Here is a 24,332-nt window from a genome sequence, read left to right as displayed (position 1 = left end):
TAGTGTGGGGTAGGTATCCAGATGCGCAACACAGCAGGCCATTGTGCTTTGAAAAGCTGCCAGGTGGATGGACGACAATGGGCGATTTCTCAGCGCGCCCAAAGCAGGGCACCGAAGCTGAGAACTAGCAGCAGTGTCCCACTGCTTTGGCCTTGTGGTTCTTAAACACGAACCGACCTTACCTACATACCTAAGGTAGACTTAGGTGGGTAGTTGGAGTCTCCCAACAACCTAACCTGCCTAGCTGGAGCTATCGACGCCTCTTTGCTGTAACCTATCGCAAGAAAAAACGACCGACCTTCTCGCATGGCACCGGCGGCATGCCGCGATTCTCGCTGCACAATGCTACGGCGTCCGTTCGGCTGATGAAGCGAGCGGGAGAGCTGGGCATGGTGGCACGCGGGCAGCTGCTCCAGGATCGGCGGCGTGAGATGCGATTCTCCTCGCACAGCCAAAGCCCTAAATGGCGTCCAGTCTCTGTCTTGGACGAGTATGCCCCCCCCCCCAAATCCAACTACCTAAACTGTCAAGGCTTCATGTTTCCACACTCACCACCTAAATAACTGCACAGATGGGTTGCCAAAGAAGCCCGGCCTATCAGCCTGCGGCAGCTCATGGTGTTCGGGCGCTCCCTCACCGAATCGAGACTCATGAACTCTGCCAATTACGTGCGGACCGAGTTGCCCACTAGGCAAGTTCATTTCTGTCGCCTGTGTGTATACACGAGGGAAGGGGGCTTGTGCTGACATTGTTCTGCCTCCGCTTCTCAGGCTCGCCCACCGTATTCGAGACATGCAGCGACTGCCCTATGTTGTTGTCACAAACGCTCACATTAACGAGGTGTATGACCTGTACTACACTGCCTTCGACACTTTCCGAAAAGTGAAGGAGATCAAGACGCTAGAAGACAATGATAGGTTCTGCGAGACGATTCGCACCATGCTCAAGGCCCATCTCACGGTCATACCGAAGCTGGCCCGGGGCATCCTGGAGTGCACTGGCCTGATGGCGGCCGACGACCTAGACAAGTTTATGAACACCATCCTGAGAGCTGTAATACTGCCTGCCCATCCCCCGCCCTTGGAATCTTGATCTCGAATCACAACTAGTTCTTTTCGCTACTAACCGGTTCAAAACACGCAGCGTATTTCCCGTCGAGTCATAGCCGAGCAGCATCTTGCGCTGACAGATACCTTTCACGCACCATGGTTCTCGCCCGGCGCAAAATTGTCAGAGTCCGAGTTTATTGGAGAGGTGTTTCTGAAGTGCGTGGCCAAGGAGGTCATTGAACGCTGCGGTAAGATGACGCAAAAGATCGCGAGGGGGGCGTATGGTCCAGATGTTGCCGTCCCCGAGATTAAAATCGACGGCCATCTCGACGCCAACTTCCCCTTCATCCTTAGCCACCTCGAGTACATCATTGGCGAGCTGCTACGCAACGCGGTCCAGGGGGTGGTGGAGAAGCACCAGCGGGACAGCGACCGGGGCTCGAACCCGCAAAACGCACCGCCGCCGCCCGTCGAGATTACCATCTGTGAAAGCCCGCAGAACGTCATTATCCGCATTTCGGACAAGGGTGGCGGGATCCCCCGCGATATCTTGCCCTACCTGTGGTCCTTCAGCAAGGGCCCGGCAAGCGAGCAGCTTCTGGCGAACCTAGGACAGGTGCCCAAGATGGCTGCGACCATGCAGGAGCTCCAACTAGAGGCAGATCAAAGCGGCAAAAGCCGCACTGTCAAGAGAGAAGAGCTAGGTCCTAGCAACTCGCTGGCAACCCTCTCCAGTCGGCCCCCCAACCTGCGGCTCGGAATGGGCCTACCCCTGAGCAGGGTATATGCCGAGTACTGGGCCGGCAGCCTAGCTCTGCACAGCCTAGAGGGATATGGCGTCGATGTCTTCCTGCAGATATCAAAACTGGGCAATAAGAACGAGCAGCTGACGACGCGGGCCACCATGGATGCTGTCTAGAGACCAATCTTCTGAGTGGGCCCGCGAACGCAACAGTAATCAGATTGCCAGCCAGAAGGGCTCCTGTAACCTGGCCCGGGATACGGCGAACGCCCTCGACTCAGGGACCTGACCTCCGCATGTCATATAGTCAACAATAAAAAACCAAAAGTTTCAAGTAGAAATTGGGCTAGTCTAGACGCTCGCTATGTGCTGTTTCTCGTTTTCTCTGAATGTGGCAGCCTTTCTCATTATCTGGTATCATGAAAGGGGGGGCTGAATTACATCGTGACTAAGACAAAATAAAAAAGGCCTAGAAGACTGAAAAAAGGTACGAAGAACGAAATTGGCGAACCTCCGAGATTTGCACTGTTTTTTCCCCGTCGGTGTCGATAATCGGTGAAGGAAACATAGGAAAGGCCAACCTCAGGAACGTGTGATCTCCAGCCAAACACCACTACCTCCGTTCAACACATACCGCCACTATCACTGCCGCCACCATGTCGTTAGGAGCTAGGCATGGCATATCCATTAAAGCCGTTGAAAAACAAACAACTCCTGGCAGTTCATCGCCCGCCGGATAAACTTTTGAGGCGGAGCGAACAGCTAAAATGCCGAGCCGCCAAAGCAATGGCGACACAACAGACGACTCATTACGAAGTTTGATGGGGACTTAACGGCGGCCATGGCTACGGGCGACGCTACCTTGCAAATTGTCGAGCTCAGACTCAAGCGACTTGATCTGAGCGTGAGTCTGCTCGAGGTCCTTGTTGAGGCGATCACGCTCGGCAATGAGTTTCTGCTCCCATTGCCGGAATCGCTGCTCCTCAATCTTGACCTGCTCGGTGAAGCGTTTACGCAGGGCTTCCTCCTCCTCCTTGAACTTAGGGTTGTCAAGCTTTCTCGGGCGGGCCTCGCCGAATTTGCGCGTTTCCATTTGCTGCGCGCGGTAGGCCTCGTAGTGAAGCTCCTCGGTGGTGTGGATAAGATCCAACATGTGAGTGCGGATCAGGATTGACCGGAGCTTCTTAAAGTCGCAGTGGTCCTCGTTCTCAACCTCGGCGACACCCCACGAGTACTGGCGGCCCTTCACGATGCGTCCGTCGCTGGTCTTAACATCCTTCTCCGAGCCAATGACGGCAAACGGCATCGCCGCCATCAGGCTCCGCGCGTGCTGGGCGGCCGCCTCGTCATCCTCCTCAACTGGTGGCTGGTAGATCTTGATGCCTTGGGCCTCAATGGTAGCACGGATCTAGCCGCTCTGTTAGCGTACTTTTGCTACATGGATCATACCGGTCTCGACCTACTCTCGACTTGAACCTGGCCAGGTCGGCCGGGCTAAGGGTGTCAGCTTTGGCAATGACGGGAATGAGGTTGACGCGTGAGCACAGCCTCTTCATAACCTCGATGTCGAGCGGCTTGAGAGAGTGGCCGGTAGGGCGGATGAAGTACAGGCAGGTGTGGACGCGGAGATCGATCTTGTCCTGACGACGCGGCTGCTGCTCCTGGAGCATGTAGGACTCGTGCTGGTCGTCGAGGAACTCAATGATGGGCATCCAAGAGTCACGGTTGTTGACATAGTCACCGAATCCGGGGGTATCGATCACGGTCAGGCGAACTGCGAACTTGTCAGAGCTTTTGTACAACCAGGTCCCTTGGTGGTGTCATACCCTTAAAGAACTTCTCTTCTAGCTCAGCTTTGGTAATCTCAATCTCAACGGTCTTGTCGACCTGCTTCTGGTGCCGACGCTTGTGGTCGGCGTAGTTCTTGATGGTGGTGGAGAACAACGTGTTGATGAAGGTAGTCTTGCCGAGTCCGGACTCGCCAGCAACCTGAAATGGTCAGGGTCAGAAAGAGCTTTTGCAGACGGCCCTGCAGTCGATGGACTCTCACCATGATAGTAAAAGCGGCGCCTCTCTTCGCGACGATCTTGTGTCGCTGGTTGGGCAGATTGGCAATGCCAATCGGCGAGGCACTCTCGACAGTAGGAGCCATCTTGAGCCAGAAGAAGGATCGCAACGAAGACTATACGTATGTCTTGGCAAGATATCCGCTGCTGGGAGGGCAGATGAGGGCAATTGAAAGAAGATCGCGCTGTGCACAAGAAAGATAGATGGGTTTGAAGGGCGACGGTGATGAGGAGATGGGAGCTCGTGCCTCAGGGGAATTTCGCTGTCAAATTTCCAAACCAGAGAGAACGCACGGGGCGCGACAGCAGAGCAACTGGGCACTGGCTAGAAAATGGGTGGGTCCTTGTCCCCTTTTTTCCCACCTTCCCCAGCCCTGACAGCTCTCCACCGAGGTGCCTGCCAAGGGTACCTTGCCAAGCTGAATTGGGCACGCTAAAGGTCCCGTCCCATCCTAGTGCGTCGGAACCAAGGAGAAAGAATTCGCCGACCCCGCCAAAAAGTTCAAGAATTTTTGGCCAGAAAGAGCACGGCCTCGCGCATCTCGTCGCATACCACCTTACTTCGAGTATTAGTCCACTTCAGTGGCTTCGCAGCGAACGAAGCCGGAGAAAGTAAAAGTCGAGGCAGTCGACTGAGAAATGGATCAGAGGTGACCATGAAGACAGATTACAAGGTATGGGACCTCTCGCACTTGGATCTAATATGATCTAGTACATTTACTTATTTTTTGCGCCTAGTTCTCCAATTTACTGGGAACAGTTTACTGCCAGGCCAACCTTCTGTTCAGCCCAGACGGAACCTATCTTTTCTCCCCCGTCGGCAACAGAGTGACCGTGTTCAATCTTGTCGAGTAAGCCTTCTTGGTTGCTTGCCGGGCAGCGGCATCGTATACAGCGGTCTTGCGCTAACTCAACGCCTTGTCTTCAGCAACAAATCCTACACCCTCCCATTTTCTCACCGAAAGAACATCTCGAGGATAGGTCTTACGCCCCAGGGCAACTTGCTCCTCTCGGTTGACGAAGATGGCCAAGCTATCTTGACCAATGTGCCACGGCGCATTGTTCTGTACCATTTTTCCTTTAAGTCCGCTGTGACAGCTCTTTCTTTCTCGCCATCTGGGCGTTATTTCGTGGCAGGGGTAGGCCGGAAAATCGAGGTCTGGCATGTGCCTTCAACTCCGGATTCGAATACCGAAGGCGGCCTCGAGTTTGCACCTTTTGTGCGCCACCATACCCATACGTCGCACTTCGACGACGTTCGCCACATTGAATGGTCTAGCGACTCGCGATTCTTCCTCAGCGCCTCCAAGGATCTTACGGCGAGGATATGGAGTCTAAACGCAGAGGAAGGGTTCACGCCGACAGTTCTATCGGGCCATAGGCAGGGGGTTATGGGTGCTTGGTTCTCCAAGGACCAAGAGACGATATATACAGTCAGCAAAGACGGCGCCGTTTTCGACTGGCAGTATGTCGCCCCACCCAACCAAGACGACGACGAAATGCAAGACGATGAATCGGACTTGCAGTGGAGGATTGTCAACCGGCACTATTTCCTCCAGAATAGCGCTACACTCCGGTGTGCCGATTTCCACCCAGAGTCAAACTTGCTCGTGGCAGGCTTCTCCAATGGCATCTTTGGGCTATACGAGATGCCCGACTTCAACATGATCCACACGCTCAGCATCTCCCAAAACGAGATTGACTTTGTCACTATCAACAAGTCTGGAGAGTGGCTAGCTTTTGGGGCATCCAAACTCGGCCAGCTACTTGTGTGGGAGTGGCAGTCCGAGTCCTACATCCTCAAGCAGCAAGGTCACTTCGATGCCATGAACTCGTTGGTGTACTCGCCTGACGGTCAACGCATCGTCACTACAGCTGACGACGGCAAGATTAAGGTGTGGGATATAGAATCGGGGTTCTGCATCGTGACCTTTACCGAGCACACAAGCGGCGTTACAGCCTGCGAATTCGCGAAGAGAGGCAGTGTTCTCTTCACGTCAAGTTTAGACGGATCAATCAGAGCATGGGATCTCATTAGATACCGGAACTTCAGGACTTTCACAGCTCCAGAGCGGTTATCTTTCTCGTGCATGGCGGTGGACCCAAGTGGCGAAATCGTTGCAGCAGGCTCGATCGATTCGTTCGAGATACACATCTGGTCTGTCCAGACCGGACAGCTTCTTGATCGGCTGTCTGGACATGAAGGGCCAGTGTCGTCGCTTGCATTTGCGCCTGACGGTGGGCTCCTGGTCAGCGGCAGTTGGGACCGGACAGCCAGGATATGGTCTATTTTCAACCGGACACAAACCAGCGAACCCCTGCAGCTTCAGTCGGACATCCTCGACATTGCATTCAGGCCCGACTCTCTACAGATAGCGATATCAACCCTGGACGGTCAACTGTCGTTCTGGGCCGTGTCGGAGGCTGAGCAGGTTTCGGGTCTGGATGGTCGGCGCGACGTTTCTGGAGGGCGGAAAATCACAGACCGCAGAACTGCCGCCAACGTGGCAGGAACGAAAAGCTTCAATACTATCCGGTACAGCACGGACGGGAGCTGCCTTCTTGCAGGCGGAAACAGCAAGTACATTTGCTTGTACTCGGTCACTACCATGGTTCTTCTCAAGAAGTTCACAGCCAGTGTCAATCTGTCGCTCTCGGGAACTCAAGAGTTCCTCAACAGCAAACTTCTCACGGAAACAGGACCCGCTAGTCTTCTTGACGACCAAGGCGAGGCATCTGACCTTGAGGATCGGATAGATAGGTCACTACCTGGCTCAAAGCGGGGCGATCCTTCGGCAAGAAAAAGAACGGCGGAAGTAAGAGTAAGCAGCGTGGGTTTCTCACCGAGTGGGACGTCTTTCTGCGCCGCTTCTACAGAAGGACTATTGATTTACAGCCTCGACAATACCATCCAATTCGACCCCTTTGACCTGAACATGGAGATCACCCCGGCATCGACTCTCGCGGTGCTGCAGCAGAAGGACTACCTCAAAGCCCTCGTCATGGCTTTCCGCCTGAACGAGGCGGGCCTAATCCAGCGCGTCTTCCAGGCCATTCCATACACAGATATCCCGCTCGTGGTGGAGCAGTTCCCGACCGTGTACGTGGCCAGGCTCTTGCGTTACGTTGCCGCTCAGACAGAGCAGTCACCGCACGTTGAGTTTTGTATGCTGTGGATCAAGGCGCTGGTGGACAAGCACGGCGCATGGTTGACTGCCAACCGAGGCAAAATTGATGTTGAACTCCGCGTCGTGGCTCGCGCCGTGGCCAAGATGAGAGACGATATCAGGAGGCTCGCGGATGACAATGTGTACATGGTCGACTACCTGCTTGGCCAAGCTGGGGGTGACAAGGCGGGGCCCGGAGAGGGCAACGCCAAAATGCTCGAGTGGACAGCGACGACCAACGAGAAAGACGTCGAGGTCAAGGCTCTGCCCTCGTCCACCAAGGAACTGGACCTGAACGGCATCTTCAAGGGCGACGCCGTGGTGGAAAACGAGGATGAGTGGATTGGCTTAGAATAAGCGACTTAAGGAACAAAAATAAATACGGATACATGACTTTGATACCATTTTGACGGCCCCCCGGTTTGGTTTTCAGATTCTGCTTGGACGAAGTCATTGTTTCTCCCATCTGCCGTTCGAACATGCCTTTCTCGCGTGCCGTGGCTGAGCAAAAGTTGCGTCTCCATACGTGTATTTGTCACAAGACACCAGAATTTCTCGCCCCCTAACGTGAAAAGATCAAATAATCTCACAACTTGGCGTCGGCCGCGTCGGGGACATCCTGTGTAGGCAACACCAAGTCAGAAAACAAGAGCATATAGACAAGGGGTATGGTACCTAAGATAGGTAGGCATTTTTGGGGGGAATGGGCAGTCAGAGAAAAGAAGGGTTACGTGCTCGCTCGCTCAACTCACCTTCCACGCCTCCTCAAACCCACAAGACCGCACCCACCGCGGCCCCGGCGCCTCGACCGAATCTACAATCAGATTCGCCACCGCGGCCCACTGCTCCGCGCCGGCGACGACTGTGTTTGTGTTTGTGCTCGCGCTTGTGGCCCACGCGTCCTCGAACGGCTTGCACAGGTCGCGGCACACGCGCGCTGCACGCCCGAGCTTGATCGCGTGGCCGTCGTCGGGTTGCTGGTGCAGGCGGGCGATGATGGTTTCTTTTGAGTGTCAGTTTTTTCCCCTCCTTCTTTGTTTGTTTGCTTGTTCTGGTGTTCAAGATACCGGTAGGTAGGTAATTCAAAGAGAAACACACAGGGAAGGGAAAAGGGTGGGTTGGATTGTACGTACCGATGGGCGTGCCTGCTGGCGCGCCGGTCGTCTTGGGCCGGTACGTCGCGATCTTGTCGAGGTTTAGGTCTGGCACCCCCCGCGCGGCGTACTGGATCAGGTCCATCCGGATCTTCCACTCCAGCACGCGCGCCTTGGTCGTGGCGGCGATCCACGGCTGCGCGTTGATGGTGGCGAAGATGGGGCTCGCGTTGATGTGGTGCCTGGATGGAGGGTGTTAGTTTTGGGCAGGTGTTTTTTCTACTTTTTTATCATGTCCTTTCTTCTTCCAACTTGGGTTATGTGCGGGGAGAGGGATAGAAGACACGGCCAACTCACATGAGAAAAAAGTCAAACTTGGGGTGCTTGGGCGGGTGCACGGCGGCCGCGGCGCCCATGTAGACGCAGGCGTTGAACATCTCGGCGGTGCGCTCGTCCAGCTCGTCGGGCGCCACGCGCACCCGGGCCGCGATGCGAATCATGGCCTCCTTGGCGCGTGCCAGCACGCCGTCGCGGATCTTGTTACCGTCTTCCATGCGTGCGGCGGCGGCCAGGTCCTTATCGGCGCGCACGGCGTCGAGCAGCGCCGCGCTGGGCGGCATCGGCCGCTTCTCTGCTTCCGTATAAGCTCGCTTCTCCGACTCCAGTAGGAACTCCTTGATGTCGTTGCCGTGCACGGCCGTCTGCGCCAGCGCCTCGGCTACGATGGCCGGCTGCTGCCACTCCATGCCGTACATGAGCTGGATCAGCGGGTGCAGGAACCCCGAGTACAGCCGGACCAGCATGTCGTCGGCGGCGGCGGGCGAGCTGCTGTTGTTGTCCCGTGGGCGGAACAGGTACTTGGCCAGGACGGCCTCCCAGCCGCTGCCGGGCTGCTCCATCTCCGTCTGGAAGAAGCGCAGAAAGTCCGGGTAGTACTGCGCCCTGCCGAGGTATTTTTGGGCATGGTCCCAGTCCTTGAAGTCGGCCACGACGCGGTCACCGGCGTGCACGGGCAGAGCTGGCCGCTGGTACGACACGTTCTCGTCGTAGGCCTTTTGGAGCGCCGACGCGTCTGCGCCGGTTCCGTAGAGCGCGAGGATGTGGTGGGGAATCTTTGGAGGTGTCAGACCAGAGGGACTAACGGTTCCAGTTATTAAAGGCACTTACATGGTTGTGGAATCCGTCATTGTTGAAAAAGACGTGGTGTTTCTAGTCGGTTGCAGTTAGGGCCGTGTTAGTTGAAGAGGAGGTGCTGATGGACGGATAGATGGGGGGTTTGTATTATCGATAAGCACTCTTTTGATAAACAATAAAAAAGGGGGCACAGTGTCGTACAAGGTGAGCACACTGACCTCCATGTCTTCCTGCAGCAACTCGGATGCCTTTTTGGCAGCGGCTTCTGTCTGTGGCACTTGCCAGAGGCCGCTGTTGTCGGGGGCGATGTGCACTCGGTGTGAAGACGCACCCGTCGCCGCTGTGGCCATTACTCGGAGTGATACTTGTTTGTTGCGAAAAAGGCGACTTTGGATACTAGCTCCAGAGACAGGACCGGCAGCTGTTAATGGAGCTGTTTGTACTCTGGCTCTGCTGGTTGAAGTTCCAAATCGGCAGGCTTGTCTCAATCTTGCTGGGTTTGATGCCGTTGTGGCGGCGAAACAGCGCATTCGTTCGGTTTAGGGCCTAATCCCTCCCCTAAAGTTGTTTTTATTCTAGCACCTATTTTCCTGCCTGCTTGGTTGTTACCTTGAATCCTGTCACCTTGAATCCTGTCCTGTCTGATTTCGGTATCCTAGTAGATATAATAAACAGTCGCGGCAGCAAGTACTCGGTACGCTCCCAACTTCCGAACAGCTCGCACTTGGCTGACAAACTCGTAGTCTCTTGATCGTCGCTGTAATTACGTCAGTATGTGCCTCACCTGGTATGAATAGATCGGCCGCTGTAATTATCTCTCGCCACCGTCTGCTTCGACCAAAACGTCGTCGAGTCAAAGACGATGGTGCAATAAGGTTTCCAAGACGTCTTCAACGTGCTCTGCAGGGTTCGAATGTCATTTCTATATTGGGCTGAGGGCTGAATACAGTATTGCGGGAGTAAGTATTGAAACACAGGTGACGACGCTGTGGTTTTTGATCTGCGTGGCTTTGTCCAATACCGGTACAATTGGCGTTCAACCCCTGCACGACAAGGAGAGCTCACGTTCTGCATTTAGTGGTGCAAACGGATAAACAGCCACGACCTCTGTTTCATACTACAAATTCACCATTTTCGCAGACTCTCGCCAATCCTGTCAATATAGGGTACAGCATACGGTATTCAGGGGTTTGCTAATTATTCTTTTATTTTATATGAGATTCCCTATTTTGGTGTCTCTTTGCCTGAGCACCACATCTCTATTCAACCTGCCCCTCTCCCTCCATCCCCCCATCCAAAGCTCCAAAGTACCTGCCATCCCTTAACGTACCTTGCCTGGTTACACCGCACCGCCCTTTCCCGCTTTCCTTTTCCATTTCCTTCCTTGTTCACCACATACCATCCTCAACCATTGACCATTCAGTCGTCTAATACTGGGAAGGAAAACATTACTCTATACACGGTTGTTGGGACATAATTAAGAACAAGCCGATAATTAAACAGACACGCGCTGTCTATCTATTTATCTATACTTCTTTCTTTTCGTTTCTTTTTTTTCCTTTTCGGAGAATTGTTTTGCACTTCGAAGGGTGTAACATTGGTCACGAAGGGCTGCAATCATTGTAGGGGCATTTATGTGCATGGCGTGTACGCATGGGGAAAAAAAGCTCAAAGCCCAGGCATTGTCATCAAGATTGCCGTCATTATCATCATCGCCAATCATGACTTTTGCCAAACAGTGAAGTGCTCGTACAAGCAGACGGGTGAAGTAGCCTGTCTGCTTAGTCCTTGTTCCGGCTCGGGCTCCGATGATCTCTCCTGGATGACCGCTCGTTGATTAGTTTGGTGGCCGTTGGTGCGTCGTACCCGATAGTTTGGGTCAAGTAAAAGATTCTATAGCACCCCAATAGTCAGCTTCAGTGAATATGCAACATTCAAGTGCTTGGTAAAAAGATGGCACGTACTTCTCGCCAACAGCTTCCTGGGACCGCAGGTCTTCCCAGCGCTGTTGACACTCCATCCACGCAACCGCCCTCCTCTTAGGGTTGATGCGCTTGACTGTGAACCAGAAACGGCCACTGACGGGCCTGTGGTCCGAGACGCGCACCTCGTGCCGGCGGTAGTTGAGCTGCTCAATCCTGCCAGCGCGCGCCCTGTATAGAATGCGGTCGCACCACGCCGGGCTACGCTTCTTCTCACTAGAGTCGTAGTTGTCTGTTCCCACGTCGTATTTGTACGTTGGAGCAAACGTGATTGGGAACTCCTCGAATGCTCGGAGCCGGAACCCTGGATTCCGCCGTCGTGCAACAAGTAGCTGGTCGCGATCTAGTAGCTTGCTAAGGTTGCCCGCTTTTACCGCTGACACAACAGTGTCGCGGCTCATTGTGTCGATGCGGTAGTTGAGGTCACCGTTTACTAAACACAGCTCGTGGTCGAGGATCAGTGTGCCATCGCCCCCGCCGGCGTAACTGTCCATGCGCACTGTCAGGTCGCGCTCAGCTGGGAAAGCCGACGACTCAAGAATGGCGGCAATGTCGTTATGCCGTTGGTTTGCGCCAGACTGGCCTGCCGCCAAGTGGCAGTTGACGAAGCAGAGCGATGTGTCGTCCAACATGAAGCGCACAATGATGGCCCCTTTGTTGCCATGTAGCCCGCCCATACCGCGCTTGACTTCGGCACTGCTGAGATTGCTTACGCGGTCTCGAAGATCCGCTTTGACAAAGATGCAAGTGAACAATCCGACGAGGGGCGCGGTGTGGAGGAGATGGTATAGATCGCCCGACATGTAGTCGTCCAAACAGCGGACGAGGAAGTCGCGCCAGTCGCGGTACTGGTGGCTCATACGCTCCTGGTCAGAGCCTTCCTTCTTCTTGGGCTTCAGGAAGCGTTCTGTCTCGCGAGTTAATAAAGATGTTCAGCTGCAAGCCCGCAGCAGGCCTATGTAATACCCAATCAAGGGAAAAGGGGGTGTGGTTCTGCCGTTCATTAAGCACGGGAGCAGAAAAAAAATACTCACTTGCTGTGGCCGTCTTGTCCTCTAGATCCACAAGCTCCTGGAAACCAAAAATAATAATATCCGGCGAGTCGCTGCTCTGGAGAAGATTCTGGAAAAAGGCCGCGTCCGAATCCGAGTAGCGCAGGCTGTTGGGCGTGGAAGCTCCCGCATTCCAGGTCAAGACAAGGACGTTGAGCTTCTGGAAGTCGCAGTATTCCGCATCCTTGCGCTTCATCTCACCCTCCAGCCAGTCGTCCTGCAGCTGCCCATCCCAGTTGCGCAGCATGTTATCTGCGCCTAGGGAGACGACCTGGAATCGGTTAAGCTTGTAGAGGCTAGCCCGGTCGGCAATCAGCCTTACGACGGGGTTGTCATGAGCCTGCCAGTCCTTCTTAACAGCCCATGGTGTCTGGCCCATGTCGTAGACGGCAATCTTGCCAGTGTTGTATCCTGCCCACATGTACTGGCCAACTCCAATAAGAGAGTTGATTTTGTACTGGCTGATATTCATCACGCCCAGGCAAGAGTAGTCCGATCTAGAGTAGATGCTCACTTTCCCATCGTTATGACCAAAGAAGACCTTGTCTGGCTCAGACGTGATAGTAGTGCCCGAGGTTACTTCTCCGGCCCCGTCCTGGCAGAGCGGCCGGATAAGTACCTGGAACTGTGTCCGGCCATCCAGGGTCGGCAAAAATACCCGTATCTCCTTGCCTGTAGCGTGCCACAGCTCGTCGCCCACAACTATCGAGAACATATGCCCCTTTGGAACGCGGTACGACTGGGTCGGTCCGTTGACGAGTGTGGGGACTCCGCTCTCGTCAGGACCCCAGACGTGAAGTGTCCCGGATTCGTCTAGCGACCAGAGTTCATTGAAATGCCTGTAAATCCTGATGATCTCATACCGGCCATGCGCGTTTGGCCTGGTGCAGGAGATATTTTGCCTGATTACATCGGCCTCCAGGAGCTCGCCATAGTTATTCCCGACCCATACCCTTCTGCCCTCTTCGTTGACGTTTGGCCCTGGCTTGAAGGCTACAGACGTCCCTCTCTGGCCCTCGCCCATGGCCAAGCTCATGAGGAGTTCGCCGTCTAGAAAGCTCCATACTCGCGTGTAGAGCCCAGTTGTGCAAACTAGCTCTCCACACACATCGAATACCCGGCTATCGTATTTTGTCTGGATTTCATGCACGCCTTTGCCGATGTAAGGCTTGCTACGGTTTGTGCTCGAAGCATCCGGATATGCCGTTGTCGAGAGGGGTGGCGAGCCATCCGCCTTGGCCTGGTCCTCTGTCGGGGCCTCGGTCAATCGCTTCTCGGCTGCCGCCATGACTGGGGCTGCTGTGGAACGGAATTCACCTGGGGCCTTGTTCGGGTAGCGGTCTACCGTCATAGACCTGCCGTGGGTCTTTATGTGAGGCGGGGGCACTTGGTACACTTGGGCCGCTGTCGGCGTTGAGACAACCCGTTTCTGCGAAGCCGCGGCCACTGAATTGGTCTCGTTAATATTTGCATTTGCTCCCGGCCTTGGAGGTCGTGGAGGTGGTGATAAAATCGATATCTCCAGTGACCGGGGCGATTCGATAGTGGTCTGTGGCCGGGCGGGAAGTGCTGGCCGTTGCTCGCCGGTCAGCTGCGGCGTGATGGGAGAGCGTGTGGTCCCGTTCATCTCGTCTCTCTCTCTCCTCTTGTTAACCAGCGAATGGTGGACAGGTGGCGGTTCAAATCCTATTGGACCCGCTCCTATTGGGCCCAATTGCATCGTCTTTGCTCTCTGCAGAGGTTGCGGTTGGAGTTTTGGCCTCGTGGGCAACATGGGGGGAGCCTCTTCTTCCTCGGGGGTACCATTACTGCTGGGTGGGCTGTGAAAGGGGGAGACCTTATCACCGCTCTGGGAGCGAAAGTCAAAAGCTTGACTCATATCGGCAATATACGAGGAGCGACGGGATGGTATCAGGGGCTTCTCTGTCCGGTTAACGGGAGGTGGAAGCGGCCTAATGAGATCTCTGACCTCTCGGTCCCGTCTTAGTTCTCCCGAGCGTCGCGGAGGGGGAGGGGACGGGGGCTGGGAAGCGGCCAGTCTGGGGGATCTTCGAGGCTCGAAGACGGGCGTGTGAGGACGGCTAGGGATCTTGAACTGTCTCGGCGAGGCGGCAGGCGACGACATCGACTTTATCAGTGAGTCGGTGTTCAGGAAGCCAGGGCGGTCGCCAACCACGAAATCCAGGGCTCCCTTGGGTGGTGACTGTGGCGGCTCGACAAGGAGGGACGGAGGATGTACAGGGCGCGGGCTGATGGGTGGAGGGCCGAGGCGGGTTGGGGAGTTGGCACCGCTGTTGTTTGTGCTTCGAGGGTAAAGGCTCGCAAGATTGGGCTTGTCCCTGGACTTCGTCTTGGGGATGGTGGGCGGCTCACGTGCTTGCGCTGTTGCTGATGGTGCTGGAGGGTTCGCGTTCGCGTCTCGCAACCATTCAGGCTTGGGCGCGGGGGAGACGGCCCGGGGAGGTGGGTGACTAGTTGAGGCATCGCCAGCCTTGTTTAGGTTCTCAAACTTGGCCAGCAACGACAAGACGGGTCTCTGGCGCGCAAGTCAGTATTTCCGGCAGGCAGGTAAGTTAGAGATGGAGAGTATAGAGCACTGGCTTACAATGGAGGAGCCGTCGGGCCCGTCGTTGGCGGGAGGGTCCATAGCAGCGGCAGTGACAGCGACAGTGGCAGCGGCAGCGATCGGCGAGTAGCAGGTCCCTAGGTGCTGTGTCCATAACAACCGCGGCCGGCGATTTCACTCATAAAACCCCAGATATTGGAGACGTTGAAGACATGAGCAGCTGCAAGTACATGCAGGCAGCAAACGTCGATGTCGATGCTATGCTAGCCACGGGCAGTGCACGCGCGCACGGGGTATGCTATGTATCCGTACGAGAAGGCACGACCTGGCGCGACGGTGTCGGTGATGCGAGGTCGTGGTGACTGTGTTGGCAAGCCGTGGCAAATATCGTGGGAATAGTGCCCTCGTGAGGGCGGGCAGTCTGTCTTGTTTCGTGGTTCGAATTTCCCAGTTTCGTTAAGTTCGCAGTGTCCAAAGGGAGAGATGAGACGACTCGGATGCGCGCCGGAAGGTGGGGGAAATTTGGGGGAGCCAGGGGAAAAGCCGCCTGGAGGGGCTGTGTAATTGCCCGGTTTCCGTGGATGTTGGGGCTTAAATGGCACCTCCGGATTACGGATTGCACTAATGGAAGGTGGGACACGCAGCAAGACGCGGCCGCCAGATGACGATATGGCTTGCTTCTGCTTCTTCTAGGCTCAAAAAATTAAGGTAACCAACCGGAAGGTCTGGAAGCTGTGGAAATGGCATGGCGTGTGCTACGGAAGCAAACTTGGAGGTAAGGTGCATCCACCTAGTACACTATATGGACAGGCCAGATTGCCGGTGTGTTGTACACACATACCATGACATACGCCGTACCTGCTTCGTATGTTTTAGGTAAGGGCAACCTATAGATTCGACGCCTTTGCCTCTTCATACTTAGTAGGTGTCCCAAGCTTATCAGTCTAAAGTGTAATTATCTATTCTTTGTCATGGCATCAGCCTCCAATCGTCGTCTTGTAGGCGCCTCTAGTGGACAGCCTGCTAGACGCCGCAGCAATGCCACGCGAGGCCGACTCGGGCTTTGTGCTTTATATACCTAACCTTGAGGGTTCGAGGCAGGACGACATCCGAGCATCTGCAGGACAACAAACTGATGAGAAATGTCAGAGAACTCGGAAGGTTTGCCAGACAAAGCAGGCTAAAAGTGGTGCAGGATAACCGTAATTGACAGAGTTGCCTTATGCTATCTCATGGCTGTCGAAACCTTGCAGAGACTCAGGCACGTCTCACCCGACAGCAGCAGTGCAATTAGGCACCGGGCCTTCATCAGGTTCGAAAGGCGATAAATTGGCCTGCTCCTATCCAATGCAATTAGAAAGCATGGTCCTCTGTGACATGGAATGTTGTGAACCGGACAGGCAGGCCGCCCCGATGGGAGCCCAGCCCCGCTCCATCGAATTTCCTGTATACCTACGGTACGGAATAGCTCATGGCGTTGAGCACAAGACCTCTGACTTTCCCATGCACACAACGCCCATGTTTGACTATAACCTAGTTCCAGGCTGTGAACATTACTGTCACGCATGCCCACTGAATTTATATACGGAATATCGTCGACAGGAATATTCCCTTCAACACTCAAACAGCCAACATGAAACCCAACAAGCATTCTTGCAGAAGGCACAGAACGCCGCATTTCCTATTGCACGATATTTCTCGATCCTGTGCGACGACACGGAGGCAGCACCAATACGCGGAGAAAAGCGAGGTGCTGGAGCACAGTTCAGTGGCAAGACAAAGATGGAGGAGTCACTTTCCACGTACTGTTCAGTAGTACATACGGATACGGAGTAGCACTTGTGTAGAATAACAAGTCCGTGGATCCTCCGGGCCGCACGTACCTACATACAATCCAACCCCTGAATGTTTATTGGCCTGGTACGGAGTAGTTGGGTAGAATGAAGATTGTAGCAGTTAAACCGGCTTGGAGAAGCCTTTAAAAGGTTTTTTTAGGGGAGGATAAACCTCTAGGATTCGATGATAGGGATCCCAATAGCTATTGCCTCCCTCGATAAAAGGTCCTCCAGGGCGAGGAGTAAGGTATGAGGCAATTCGGATTTTAGAAAGTCCCCAGCTAAGAAGCATTCAGGGATATTATTGTCTGTAGGGTAGACGAAAACACTTGTTACGTGAGGTGGGGAGGTTAAAGAATCGTAAGTGAAGGTAGGTACGCTTAATTAAGGTAGTCATAATAAAGGTAGTCATAATAAAGGTACTAAAGTGAGATAGTAATGACTGGTATTAGGAAGAGACTTTAACCTGGCCCTCGTAAAGGAAAGGGGGGGGGGGCTCTGCTTATATCTATAATCAAGTGTAGGGCGGGCTATTGATAAAAGGAGTGAAGTCGGGCCTGCTTTAAAGGAGTGGGTTGTCGCGTGCGTATAGTGTGTATGTGGGTTGGGGTTCCTTACACTTGGGGCGTAATAACCCGAAACGTAATAGCCCAAAATGTAACAACCCAAAAAGCAATAGCCCAAAAAGTAGTAGCCCAAGAGAAAAAATAAGTCAAAAGGAAGACGTAAGTTAAAAAGTAGCGGCTTAAGGCCTAACAGTCTAAGCTATAACAACCCTAGGGGTAGCAACGTAACAAATAGCGGCTTAAAAGGCGGCGGCTTGGGGTTTAACGATTTAAACGGCGGCTACGGCTCGAGATATAGAGATTCAAAAGGACGACAGCAGCGGGCGCGAGACCATCGACGCCTTCATGTCGTGCGAGGCGCGGTATCCCTTCGCGCCGAGCGAGGACGAGTGGTGGCAGAAGGAGTTTGCCGTGCTGCCGGACAAGTACGACGACACGAAGCCGCGGAAGGAGGATATCAAGTGGGAGCGCGTCGTCTTTGGCCTGTGAGTTCGATCCAGAGAGTTGGTTCCCAGCGCTGGGGATCTGGAGTCTTCATTTCGGTCTCGTTTTCCGGCTTTCTTCGAGCGAGCTATTTCCGCGCGTCGGGGCACGGATGGGACTCTGGGCTGGCGAAGCGAGGGAAGGAAGGGGGGAAGGGAATACCACGGGCGTTCGCCTACTGTAGCAAATGACGAGTATGAACCTACATACTACCGGCTAGATGGAGGAAGCTCTTTTTTTCTTCTCTCGTTTCCGGCGACTTTGTGAGCCGCTTCCGCTACCTCAAGCTGCCGCAGCAAGGGCCTGGCGTGCCGCTGAAGCTGTTGAACCCTGTGGTCGTGGCGCTGATTGACGACGGCGTGGATCTACCTCACCAAGAATCGGCCGACCACAGCTTCATTAGCGAGAGCTTCCACGCGTACGACTACGGACGCAGGGTGTGGCCGTGGTGGAATTCAGCAGCCGGCCACGGGACCTTGATAGCTCGCCTCATCCACCGCATCTGCCCCACGGCTGCCATATACGTGATCAAGCTGGAGACCCGAACAACGGAAGCCGATAACGAAATCCTCATCGACGCTAAGAGCGCCATAAAGGTTTGTCTTCACTTCCGTTTCCCAGCCATCCCTTATCCCTTGTGTACGCACCCATCCATTCATTCAACTCCTTCATACTGGGAGACGAGGCTGACACATAATCCCTTAGGTATCCTTGACAAATAGGCAATATATCATGCCGTAGAGGAGGGTGTCGACATCATCTCCATGTCGTGGAAGTGTGCCCTGAAGCCCGAGGTACAGAAAGAATGGGAGGGGGCCATCGACGCGGCAGCGCGGAAAGGCATCCTGATGTTCTGCAGCGCGTCGGACCGTGGCCAATTCGGCGAACGCACGTTCCCGCACGCCTGCAGGCCCAACATCACGTTCCCCGTGGGCGCGGCGCTGCCATCGGGAAAGGTGTTTGATCTCGTGCCCGACGCAAGTAGCCTCGACTTCGCCCTGCCGGGCTACCAGGTCTTCCTCGAGGACGACCCCGTACGGCAGGCCGAAACATCTGACAAGCTCGAGTCGCATACGGGCATTAGCGTAGCCACGGCGCTAGCAGCAGGCCTCGCGGCGCTCGTACTCGAGATCGTGCGTATCGGCCTAGCTCACAACCTGAATAAGGGCCGCACCGACGATAGCGCCCTCGTGGCCAGTGACCTGGATGTCGTCAGAAACCGCAACATCCTGAGCCGCATCTTCTGCGAGCGCATCGGCACCAGCAAGGACTCAGGCGCGAACCTCAACAAGTTCATCGTTGTCGACGACATCTTCGGCACCTGTGCCAGGAGGCTGGCCGACGACGGGCCCGACAACCAGCTCGACACCATTGCCAACTTGGCCAAGGACCTGCTTAGCGGGTACCGCTCCCGGCCGTTGCCTATTCGGTAGTCAAATGATACAGCAAGCACGTCGGCCAACCCCTCCACTCCGTCAGGGGTGTCTTGGTTTCGCTATGGAAGATCATAATTGCCGCGTTGGTGGTTGGATTTCGCTCATCGATTCTCTAAGGACTTCCCCTTCCAACAAACAAAACACTCGACAATCCAGTTTAACCACTGAAAGGTTGTTAGCGAGACTTCGTGGGGCACTGACGGGTCTGGTATGCGTGGGAAACTCAGCAGGACTCCTACAGGAGAAGGTTGGCCCTGGATTTGTATACTGAAGGCCTGAATCTTGGGAATTGTAATGAAAACTGTGCTGTTCAATGCAAGAGTTTTAATTTGATTTTACAGACAGTTTAAATTCTTCGAAAATAGTGATGAACTTAGGGTATGATCGTCAGAGGTAGTGGAGGTCGAGGTTCAGAGTGCAAAAACAAGGCGGGGCATCGACTGCTTCCTCGCAGCAAGCCAGTGTCTCCTCGCGGACCTGTAACAGGATATCTAAGGCCTCAGATAAATGGGTCTTTTGGCTTGTTGACTCTTGGTGGGAGGATGAGGGCACTAGGTAGACGTCTAATGGCTCCCCCTCCTCCCTTTTTTCCGGGTCGCTTTGCTGGATTATGTATCCTGCGCCATCTTGTTCTTCCCGTGTCTTTTGGTGCGGTGGTGTTCTCTTTTTTTTTCTTCCCTCTTCTTCATACCTGTCGTGTCACCTATGGCGACGAACGGTGCCAGTCACCCCGTAGGTGGTAAGTTACCGGAATCGCTCAACGGCTTGTCTTGTTCTACTTACCAGAGCGTATGAGCGCTTAACAGCCCCTTCACGGTTATTCTATTCACGATCCTGTAGCCTGACATGGCTCCGTACGTCTACAGGAGTCTCGAGACGGAGTAAATTCGACTTTTAACGCTGATGCCGGGGAATGTAGATGACTACATTGAAGTGGGCATCACGTACGTCGCGCTGAATGAGTCGGCCTGGAACCTTGGTATCAAGTCCAACAGACTGCCAAAGCCAGAGCTTCAGAAAGCGCTCCCAGACGACTGGCAGGTCCTAGTAACACATGATGGCCGGTACCTATTCGCTCAGCCGGGCATGTTTGGCAGACCAAATTCGTGAGACCACCCAGACCCACAGCTCGATCGCTCTTTATATGACATTCATCAAGAGAAAACACCGGAGTTTGAACCAAAGTACGAAGCCTTGTCTTATGTGTGGGGATCTTCGGGAAACCGGGTGGAAGTCAAAGTGGTCGACAGTCCCAGTTGCCGAGAGTCCGCCACGATGCAGCTTGGTCGCAATCTCCACTCTGCCTTGAAGCAGCTCCGGTACTCCAATCGTCCTCGCAGGTTGTGGGTAGATGCAGTCTGCATTAACCAAGACGACATCGACGAGCGAAACGTACAGGTCATGCGCATGGGAGCCACCTATTCGCTGGCTACTCGAGTCGTCATCTGGCTAGGCTCGGAAGCGGAGGATAGCACACATACGCTGTCCACCATTGCCGATTTCGGGGAGCAGGTGGAGTTCACCGTGGAAGGGTTCCTCGCCGACGCACCCGGAGCAAGCGAGCCGATGTGGTGGAATCCGTCACAGCAATGCCATACGACGCCAGAACTTGGTCATCTATTGACAGCACTCCTTGCCCGGCCCTGGTTCAGCCGGGTGTGGGTCATTCAAGAGGCTCTTCTCGGCAGCCGCCAGACTATCATTCAGTGCGGCGATGCTTTCATCCCTTGGCCGCCATTCCGGAAAGCCGTGCTTGTCATGAGCCAGAAGGAAGAGCTGCCCCAAGAGCTGCGCAATTTGACGGACACCTACCGAGGTAACCTTCTTCCCAGGTCGCATTGGAGCTTGTTTCGCCTCCTTTTGTGGACCTAGTCTCGGCACTGCACGGATCCTCGCGATAGAGCGTATGGAATACTTGGCCTGGCAGCTCCATCGATCGTTGATCAGATCAAGCCGGAATACTCTAAGGCTACTTCGCACGTGTACAGGGATGCCTTTCTTGCCTACACAGACGCCGTTCAGCGTCTCGATATGCTCCAACACTGCCGCATCGAATCTCTAGATAAAATCAACGGTCCTTCGTGGGTGCCAAATCGGACAGTCAATTCTGCGAATGCTTTCTTTATGCACAATGTCTGGAGTTGCGCTAGACAGCCGGCCGGTCTGTCCGGTGCCAAAGCACGGCATCTAGCTCCGGATGTTCTCGAGGTGGCTGGAGTACGATGTGGTACTGTCAGGGGATGCAGTCATCGATGTCGCCAACATCGTCCTGCTTGAGGAACCTATAAGGAAAGAGCACTTCCGATAACTAAGATCGTGGCCGCCGCACTAGTAGTTGGGTAGGTGACGACCAGCGAATCCGCGGTGTTGTATGTTTTTTTTCTTTCTCTTTATTCTGCTCCATTGCTACTCTATCCCTGATAGCACTGTATTAAGATAGGACTAGAGCGTCTCCCACTCCTCGTCCCCCTTCTCCTTCTTCACGCCGGCAAGCCCGAGAAAGAAGCTCGCTAGGCCCCAAGCTCCTGGGTCGGGAACTTGCTCGAACCCGGATCCGCCAATGTAGACTGTCCGGCCCAAGCTGGCCTTCATCCCCTTTGTGCCTTCGGCTGCCGACTGGGCCGCCTCGGCAGCCTGCTTCACGTCGCCCGTCTTGCCAAGGACTTCGACAAATGGGTACAGCGCATCCACAAGTGTGCGGTCACCTGGGCGGGCTGGCGTGTACTTGGAGAGTGCTTCGCAGCTCTGATCGAGTGCGCTGGCCCAGACTTGGGGCGATGCCTCGCTCTGTGCTGCCGCTTCCGATCTCAGAGCGGCCACTAGAGCATTGAGGAATATGGCATAAAGCGCCCCGGAGGTGCCGTCCATCTCCATTTCGATGACAGGGACGATGTTGGCGACATCGATGACTGCATCCCCTGACAGTGGCTGCGATGAGAGGTGTTTTAGGACCGCTGCGGCTGTTAGCGTGATTGTACGACTTGTATGAACGGAAACTGCTTGATAAGCTCACCTTCGGCACCTCGCTTGAGTCCAATTCCACAATCGCCATCTCCCACCACGGTATCATAACGGGTCACCTCGGGCTCAACTGCGATGACGCTCTCAAGAGCATTGATTAGTGCTGTCTGTGCCGCCTTCGGGTCGAGCTTCAGGCCGCTCGGGCCAGAGTTAAACCCGACTGATGCGTCTTGCTGTCTTGTCGCCGTGTTCTTCTCCTCCCATGTGAGCTTGCTGATGGGAGTGGACCAGCCCGTGGCCTCGCAGGGGTAGTCGAGCAGGTCGATCATGCTTGGGCCGCCAATGTCCGTATTAACCACGTTCAGGAGGCTGATGCTGAATCCCAGCCCGTTCAAGCTCGTCATGAAAGTCCCGCTCAGGATACGCACTGGCTTTATGCCGTGCCCTTTGTCTAGCTGCGTCACGACCTCGGTCAGGATGCCGCCCAGCTCCAGCACGCTGACGCCGCCTAGATTGTTGACTAGGAGCACCACTTCGTTCGAATTGACCCTGACGAACGCTCGGTCCGCATCGTTCGGATCCAGAAGCTGTGCCAGCATCTTGCGCACCAGCCCCGGCAGCTCAATGGCCGTCTCGCGACTCGACCCAGCCTCGTTGTGGATACCCATCCCCAGCTCAAGCTCACGGTCTTTGAGGTGCTCAGCAGAGTTGAGGTCTGGCGGAGCTCGCCCCGGGACGTGGACATGGTCGAGGCTTGCGCCGACGCTCACCAGATTCTCCGCCGTCAGCCTCGCGACCTTGGCAACCTCGGCCAAGCTCCGTCCCTGCACTGCCAGGGCGCCGCTGATCTTGTGCACCAGGACGGTGCCGGCAATGCCACGACGGCCGACTTTGCCGGCTTTGGCCCGCCCGACGCCGACATCGTCGCCAACCACCACCATCTCGGCGTTGACACCAGCAGCGCGCGCCTTTTCGACCGCCATGCCAAAGTTGAGCACGTCGCCCGTGTAGTTCATGACCGTGACCAGCACGCCGCCAGACTCGGCCGTCGAGCTGCTAGGCTCGTTGTTGTCGACCCGCGCCATGATGGCGGCACGCACTTGCTCGGCGCTCGGGCTCGCAAAGATGGTGCCGGCGACGGCGGCACTGAGGAGGCCTGTGCCGACCATAGCCGCGAAGGACGGCTCATGTCCGGAGCCGCCGCCGCTGATGATGGACACCTTTTGCTGGCTGCTGCCGTAGCCAGGCCGCCGGTACACTACCTTGTTAGCGGCGTCAAGCGCCACGCTCGGGTTGGTGAGCGTTATAGCCTGCAAGGCGGCGTTGACCAGGTGTGTGGGGTCGTTGATGAAGTGCTTTGCCGACATGGTGGGCGAGACTCTTCACGTCAAAAGACAAGGCGAGGCAGAGAGAGTGCCAGATAGAGAGGTGAGTGTAAGCTTTCTGGCTTCCAAGTCAGTGTGTCAGGTGAAGAAAAGGTGAGGCGGTACGACAGAGTTGAATGCAGCTCCGGTTTTAGTCAACTGTTAGAAAGTAAAAGGGTCGGTCTTGGGGTATCAAACGCGGACAGGTGATCCCGCGGGGGAAATACAAGAGACGCGCCGGCTAAAAAAGGAGACGAGAGATGGTCGAGACGGTGCTCATGGCTTTGGGCAATATACCCAAGAAATAATTTATTTTTCTATTGGAAGGGCTTCAGAGCAAGCAAGCATCACAACGCAGGAGACGTAAGAAAGTGCCAGTACAAGCAATTGGTCGATAGCGCCGCACCTGCAATTGGGGTGAGATAGCAAGCAGCCTTGTTCTACCTATCGGGAGAGCTTGCCCGATGTCATCCCACCTCGACGGCAGTGACGAGGTTCAAAGGCAAAGGTGGGGGGGTAGTACATACTGTGGGAAGCGGGGCGGCGAGAGTGCTGCTTCTTCGCCCCGGTTCGCGCCCGGCGCTAGGGGCCGCAATAAAAGTGTTGACCGAACATGCGTCGCGCCCCGGCATGTGTCACCGCCTAACGGATAAAGAAATCAGTGAAGTGCACCTCCTCACTGTTTAATTATCCACGGCTTTTTCCCCGACATGGAGCACATGGAATATGACGGCAGAGTGGGGAAGCGGCCGCAGGGGATGGTGGGTCCCCTTTCACCCCCCTAGCACCGACGACATGACTTGAGGGTGTCAAAGCGATCTGCAAGATGCATTGT

At 55.0% G+C, this 24,332-nt stretch overlaps 8 protein-coding genes across 8 annotated transcripts; 4 read left to right on the top strand and 4 right to left on the bottom strand.

Annotated features, from left to right (window-relative positions):
* Positions 1-31: 31 nt before the first annotated feature.
* B0T26DRAFT_694091 (branched-chain alpha-ketoacid dehydrogenase) lies at positions 32-2,133 on the top strand. Its single transcript, XM_060441219.1, has 4 exons — positions 32-490; positions 572-691; positions 771-1,053; positions 1,144-2,133. The coding sequence occupies exons 1-4, from the start codon at positions 321-323 to the stop codon at positions 1,966-1,968; spliced, it is 1,398 nt and encodes a 465-aa protein (XP_060300183.1). The 5' UTR covers positions 32-320; the 3' UTR covers positions 1,969-2,133.
* Positions 2,134-4,145, bottom strand: B0T26DRAFT_694089 (cell division control protein 12). The gene is made up of 4 exons (XM_060441218.1): positions 3,842-4,145; positions 3,618-3,780; positions 3,255-3,565; positions 2,134-3,199 (listed from the first exon to the last, which is right to left on the bottom strand). The coding sequence occupies exons 1-4, from the start codon at positions 3,941-3,943 to the stop codon at positions 2,621-2,623; spliced, it is 1,155 nt and encodes a 384-aa protein (XP_060300182.1). The 5' UTR covers positions 3,944-4,145; the 3' UTR covers positions 2,134-2,620.
* Positions 4,146-4,398: 253 nt separating this feature from the next.
* B0T26DRAFT_129945 (WD40-repeat-containing domain protein) lies at positions 4,399-7,585 on the top strand. Its single transcript, XM_060433354.1, has 3 exons — positions 4,399-4,531; positions 4,596-4,708; positions 4,786-7,585. The coding sequence occupies exons 1-3, from the start codon at positions 4,514-4,516 to the stop codon at positions 7,379-7,381; spliced, it is 2,727 nt and encodes a 908-aa protein (XP_060300181.1). The 5' UTR covers positions 4,399-4,513; the 3' UTR covers positions 7,382-7,585.
* A 25-nt stretch (positions 7,586-7,610) lies between these two features.
* Positions 7,611-9,602, bottom strand: B0T26DRAFT_747667 (uncharacterized protein; the record flags this gene model as incomplete). Its single annotated transcript, XM_060444872.1, has 6 exons — positions 7,611-7,643; positions 7,777-8,027; positions 8,158-8,360; positions 8,476-9,230; positions 9,286-9,327; positions 9,471-9,602. The coding sequence occupies 6 exons, from the start codon at positions 9,600-9,602 to the stop codon at positions 7,611-7,613; spliced, it is 1,416 nt and encodes a 471-aa protein (XP_060300180.1).
* A 1,431-nt stretch (positions 9,603-11,033) lies between these two features.
* B0T26DRAFT_639067 (Endonuclease/exonuclease/phosphatase) lies at positions 11,034-14,933 on the bottom strand (the record flags this gene model as incomplete). The annotated part of the gene is made up of 4 exons (XM_060437102.1): positions 11,034-11,145; positions 11,217-12,141; positions 12,269-14,822; positions 14,892-14,933. The coding sequence occupies 4 exons, from the start codon at positions 14,931-14,933 to the stop codon at positions 11,034-11,036; spliced, it is 3,633 nt and encodes a 1,210-aa protein (XP_060300179.1).
* A 2,665-nt stretch (positions 14,934-17,598) lies between these two features.
* B0T26DRAFT_672004 (peptidase S8/S53 domain-containing protein) lies at positions 17,599-19,169 on the top strand (the record flags this gene model as incomplete). Its single annotated transcript, XM_060439402.1, has 3 exons — positions 17,599-17,738; positions 17,957-18,332; positions 18,459-19,169. 3 exons carry the CDS (start codon positions 17,599-17,601, stop codon positions 19,167-19,169), a joined length of 1,227 nt encoding a protein of 408 aa, XP_060300178.1.
* Positions 19,170-20,057: 888 nt separating this feature from the next.
* On the top strand, positions 20,058-21,459 carry B0T26DRAFT_765153 (heterokaryon incompatibility protein-domain-containing protein). Its single transcript, XM_060446456.1, has one exon. The coding sequence runs from the start codon at positions 20,448-20,450 to the stop codon at positions 21,042-21,044; it is 597 nt and encodes a 198-aa protein (XP_060300177.1). The 5' UTR covers positions 20,058-20,447; the 3' UTR covers positions 21,045-21,459.
* Positions 21,460-21,614: 155 nt separating this feature from the next.
* B0T26DRAFT_638576 (putative glycerone kinase isoform) lies at positions 21,615-23,500 on the bottom strand (the record flags this gene model as incomplete). Its single annotated transcript, XM_060437053.1, has 2 exons — positions 21,615-22,126; positions 22,186-23,500. 2 exons carry the CDS (start codon positions 23,498-23,500, stop codon positions 21,615-21,617), a joined length of 1,827 nt encoding a protein of 608 aa, XP_060300176.1.
* Positions 23,501-24,332: the final 832 nt, after the last annotated feature.

The sequence above is a fragment of the Lasiosphaeria miniovina genome (assembly GCF_030549165.1).
Source record: "Lasiosphaeria miniovina strain SMH2392-1A chromosome Unknown B0T26scaffold_2, whole genome shotgun sequence".
Taxonomy (NCBI): Eukaryota; Fungi; Ascomycota; class Sordariomycetes; order Sordariales; family Lasiosphaeriaceae; genus Lasiosphaeria; species Lasiosphaeria miniovina.
The sequence above is the reverse complement of the archived record's forward strand: the minus strand, read 5'-3'. Positions and strand labels throughout refer to the sequence as shown.